The sequence below is a fragment of the Symphodus melops genome, assembly GCF_947650265.1.
Source record: "Symphodus melops genome assembly, chromosome: 20".
NCBI classification, from domain to species: Eukaryota; Metazoa; Chordata; class Actinopteri; order Labriformes; family Labridae; genus Symphodus; species Symphodus melops.
Window position 1 is genome coordinate 16,863,837 of NC_136710.1, and position 4,287 is coordinate 16,868,123.

At 40.8% G+C, this 4,287-nt stretch overlaps 1 protein-coding gene across 1 annotated transcript; it reads left to right on the plus strand.

Moving 5' to 3' along the window:
- Window positions 1-224: 224 nt before the first annotated feature.
- LOC306841678 (uncharacterized protein) lies at window positions 225-1,838 on the plus strand (the record flags this gene model as incomplete). Its single annotated transcript, XM_079371625.1, has 4 exons — window positions 225-777; window positions 1,333-1,458; window positions 1,547-1,554; window positions 1,719-1,838. The coding sequence occupies 4 exons, from the start codon at window positions 225-227 to the stop codon at window positions 1,836-1,838; spliced, it is 807 nt and encodes a 268-aa protein (XP_079227751.1).
- Window positions 1,839-4,287: the final 2,449 nt, after the last annotated feature.

A 4,287-nucleotide genomic window follows, 5' to 3' on the forward strand; every position in this document is an offset into this window, starting at 1 on the left:
GTTTTCTTTCTTGTATATAATGTATTATATTCATGTAACATGTATTTTTTTTAACTGGCAACTTTTGTCTTTTTATTTCAGCATGTACCTTTTCTTCAAAGTTGTCTCCAACAGTTCAGCACGAGAGACGGGAAGCTGGGGAGAGCTTGACTTTAACATGTTTCTTCAAAGATGAGCCAGCTACGAGAGTTTATTGGTACAAGCAAACAATCGGAGAGAAACTAATGCTTGTCTCTGAATTCTACAAATACAATGAAGCTGATCCTTTTCATGATGAATTTAGAAACAATCCACGCTTCACTCTGGAGGCGCAAAATGGTAAAAATCACCTAACCATCTCAGATTTGAACATGTCAGACTCAGCTACCTATCACTGCATAAGTTGTACTCGCTGCTCATTAGAATTTCTGGAAACTGTGATTGTCAGTGTAGAAGGTCCAGGATCGACCGTCCCAGCTGTGATCCATCAGTCAGAATCTGAGACCATCCAGCCAGGAGGCTCTGTGACTCTGAACTGTACAGTCCACACTGGGACCTGTGATGGAGAACACAGTGTTTACTGGTTCAGAGACTCTGAGGAATCTCATCCAGGACTCATTTACACCCATGGAGGCAGAAATGATCAGTGCGTGAGGAAACCTAACTCACAAACACACACCTGTGCCTACAACTTACCAATGAAGAACCTGGATGTTTCTCATGTTGGGACGTACTACTGCGCTGTCGCTTCATGTGGACACATTCTGTTTGGAAAAGGGACCAAGCTGGACTTTGAAGGTATGTTACTCTTTATCACAAGTCGCCTTATCTGACAAAAAGTTGTGATAACTTGATGCATCATTTGTTTTATTAATCAGGCGGACAGTGTTGAATGGCATTAAACATTTATCCAAAGAAAAGATAGTTGCACCAGATTTAGCAAGTCGCTAATTTCCATCTGTCGTCCCGCATGATGAAAAAAGACACCTCGTACAATAAAACCACACTCAACAAAAAGCACAACCGACAACATATCTTTAATAAACTACATTATAAAATGCTACAAACACTCGAGAAAACACAAGTATAAAATATATATATATATATATATATATATATATATATAAATGGCAACACATAAGAGCGATACTATAAACATAATTGAACAAAGTATTTCAAAAGGCCGGAGTCGAACTAACTAAAGACTGTTTTATATTATGAACGTACATTTTAATCATTATCTTTACATTATCTTTCTATTCATTGTTATCTCATATAATAAACAACTGCGTAATCAATGCAAACATTTCCACTGACTCAAAGCTCTGTTTGTTATGTCTGATTTACTGACAGATGAGCTGAACTCTCTTGCCTTGGTGTATTTCTTGAGTGGAGCTTTGATATTTGCGAACATCCTGATAGTCGTCATGGCCTTCTTACTGTACAAGATGAACAAAAGAAACCGTCTCCTATCTCAAGGTAAGGTAGCTAACATGGCTTACATCTTTCTGTGTCCACTAAATATGATTTTTTCTTTAAGACTGTTTTTCTGTGATCTTACAATCAGACGCTCAGGCAAGATTGTCTGCTCCTTCAATGAGAAACCATGAGGTCACTTCTTAATTTATTTATTTTTTGCATGTTGAATTACTATTTAGAATCATTTGAATTGCATTTCTTGACATGGTTTTAACTTTTCTCAAGAACCTAACAGTGACAGATTGTTCATATTTCTACAGGTTCACAGAGATGCAGATGGACTCTTCTATGCCCCTCTTAACATTAATATATCCAACACATCAAGAAGACCGAGAAACACACCCAAAGACGAGTGTGTGTACTCCGGTGTACGGCAGTAGAAGTCAATTTTTTCATTTTTACGTTTTCTGCTTGACCTTTTGTATTGCATTTTTGAAGACTTGTAAACTATGTGAATCAAATATCTTTGAATATGTTGAATTTTTTTTCTTTGTCGTGCCAATGGAGAGCCCTACAGTGTTTATCTTAACAGTGGAGCCGAGATCGTCACAACAAAACACATGTTGCTGTCCCAGATCCTCACACAGAACTCCAAGCATGTTGCATAAAAGTCACATTGTCATAGCAATCAGCAATCCCACCATATTCAAAATATTATGTTCTTTTTGTAGAGGAAAGCTCACTCATTTTAAAGCATCTAAGGCTAATATAAGCAAAACATATCAGGATGATAATATACACTCAACAAAAATATAAACGCAACACTTTTGTTTTTGCTCCCATTTGTCATGAGATGGACTCAAAGATCTAAAATTCATTCCAGATACACAATATTACCATTTCTCTCAAACATTGTTCATAAATCTGTCTAAATGTGTGATAGTGAGCACTTTTGCTTTGCTGAGACAATCCATCCCACCTCACAGGTGTGCCACATCAAGATGCTCATCAGACACCATGATTAGTGCATAGGTGTACCTTAGACTGTCCACAATAAAAGGCCACCCTGAAATGTGCAGTTTTTGCTTTATTGAGGGTCTGGGGACTCAGAACCAGTCAGTATCTGGTGTGACCACCATTTGCCTCATGCAGTGCAACACATCTTCTTCGCATAGAGTTTATCAGATTGTCAATTGTGGCCTGTGGAATGTTGGTCCACTCCTCTTCAATGGCTGTGCGAAGTTGCTGGATATTAGTGGGAACTGGTACGCGCTGTCGTATACGCCGGTCAAGCACATCCCAAACATGCTCAATGGGTGACATGTCCGGTGAGTATGCTGGCCATGCAAGAACTGGGACATTTTCAGCTTCCAAGAATTGTGTACAGATCCTTGCAACATGGGGCCGTGCATTATCTTGCTGAAACATGAGGTGATGTTCATGGATGTATGGCACAACAATGGGCCTCAGGATCTCATCACGGTATCTCTGTGCATTCAAAATGCCATCAATAAAATGCACCTGTGTTCTTCGTCCATAACAGATGCCTGCCCATACCATAACCCCACCACCACCATGGGCCACTCGATCCACAACATTGACATCAGCAAAGCGCTCACCCACACGACGCCACACACGCTGTCTGCCATCTGCCCTGAACAATGTAAACCGAGATTCATCCGTGAAGAGAACACCTCTCCAACGTGCCAGACGCCATCGAATGTGAGCATTTGCCCACTCAAGTCTGTTACGGCGACGATCTGGAGTCAGGTTAAGACCCCGATGAGGACGACGAGCATGCAGTTGAGCTTCCCTGAGACGGTTTCTGACAGTTTGTGCAGAAATTCTTTGGTTATGCAAACCAATTGTTTCAGCAGCTGTCTGAGTAGCTGGTCTCAGACGATCTTGGAGGTGAACCTGCTGGATGTGGAGGTCCTGGGCTGGTGTGGTTACACGTGGTCTGCGGTTGTGAGGCCGGTTGGATGTACTGCCATATTCTCTGAAACGCCTTTGGAGACGGCTTATGGTGGAGAAATGAACATTCAATGCCCGAGCAACAGATCTGGTTGACATTCCTGCTGTCAGCATGCCAATTGCACGCTCCCTCAATGCTTGCGCCATCTGTGGCATTTTGCTGTGAGACAAAACTGCACATTTCAGAGTGGCCTTTTATTGTGGGCAGTATAAGGTACACCTGTGCACTAATCATGGTGTCTGATGAGCATCTTGATGTGGCACACCTGTGAGGTGGGATGGATTGTCTCAGCAAAGCAAAAGTGCTCACTATCACACATTTAGACAGATTTATGAACAATGTTTGAGAGAAATGGTAATATTGTGTATCTGGAATGAATTTTAGATCTTTGAGTCCATCTCATGACAAATGGGAGCAAAAACAAAAGTGTTGCGTTTATATTTTTGTTGAGTGTATGTCAAGCATCTAAGTGTAATATGTTTACTATGGATTATATATTTTCCACATTGGTCATCTCTCAACCAAAAGGTCTGGGGTTTGATTCCCAGCTCCTGCAGCTACATGTCTGTGTCCTTGGGCAAGACACTAAACCACAAGTTGTTCCTGCTGCTTGGTTGGCAGCAGCGAATGAATGTGTATGAATGGGATTAGGGACTTCTGTTGGTCACTTTAAATAGAATCCTCTGCCATCTGTGTGTGAATGGGTGTTAATGAGTAGGTGTGCTTTGAGTAGCCAGAAGACCAGAACAATGCTCAACAAGCTCAAGTCCATTTACCAATACATTTAAAAAGTCTCACTGTTGAAGCTTTAACTGAAGTTTCCAAGTGATTATTTTTTTAAGCTGCACAAACAAATCACTTTTAACCCTCATATCAAATTCCAAATCAATATTTGCATCATAAGCAGGATAATG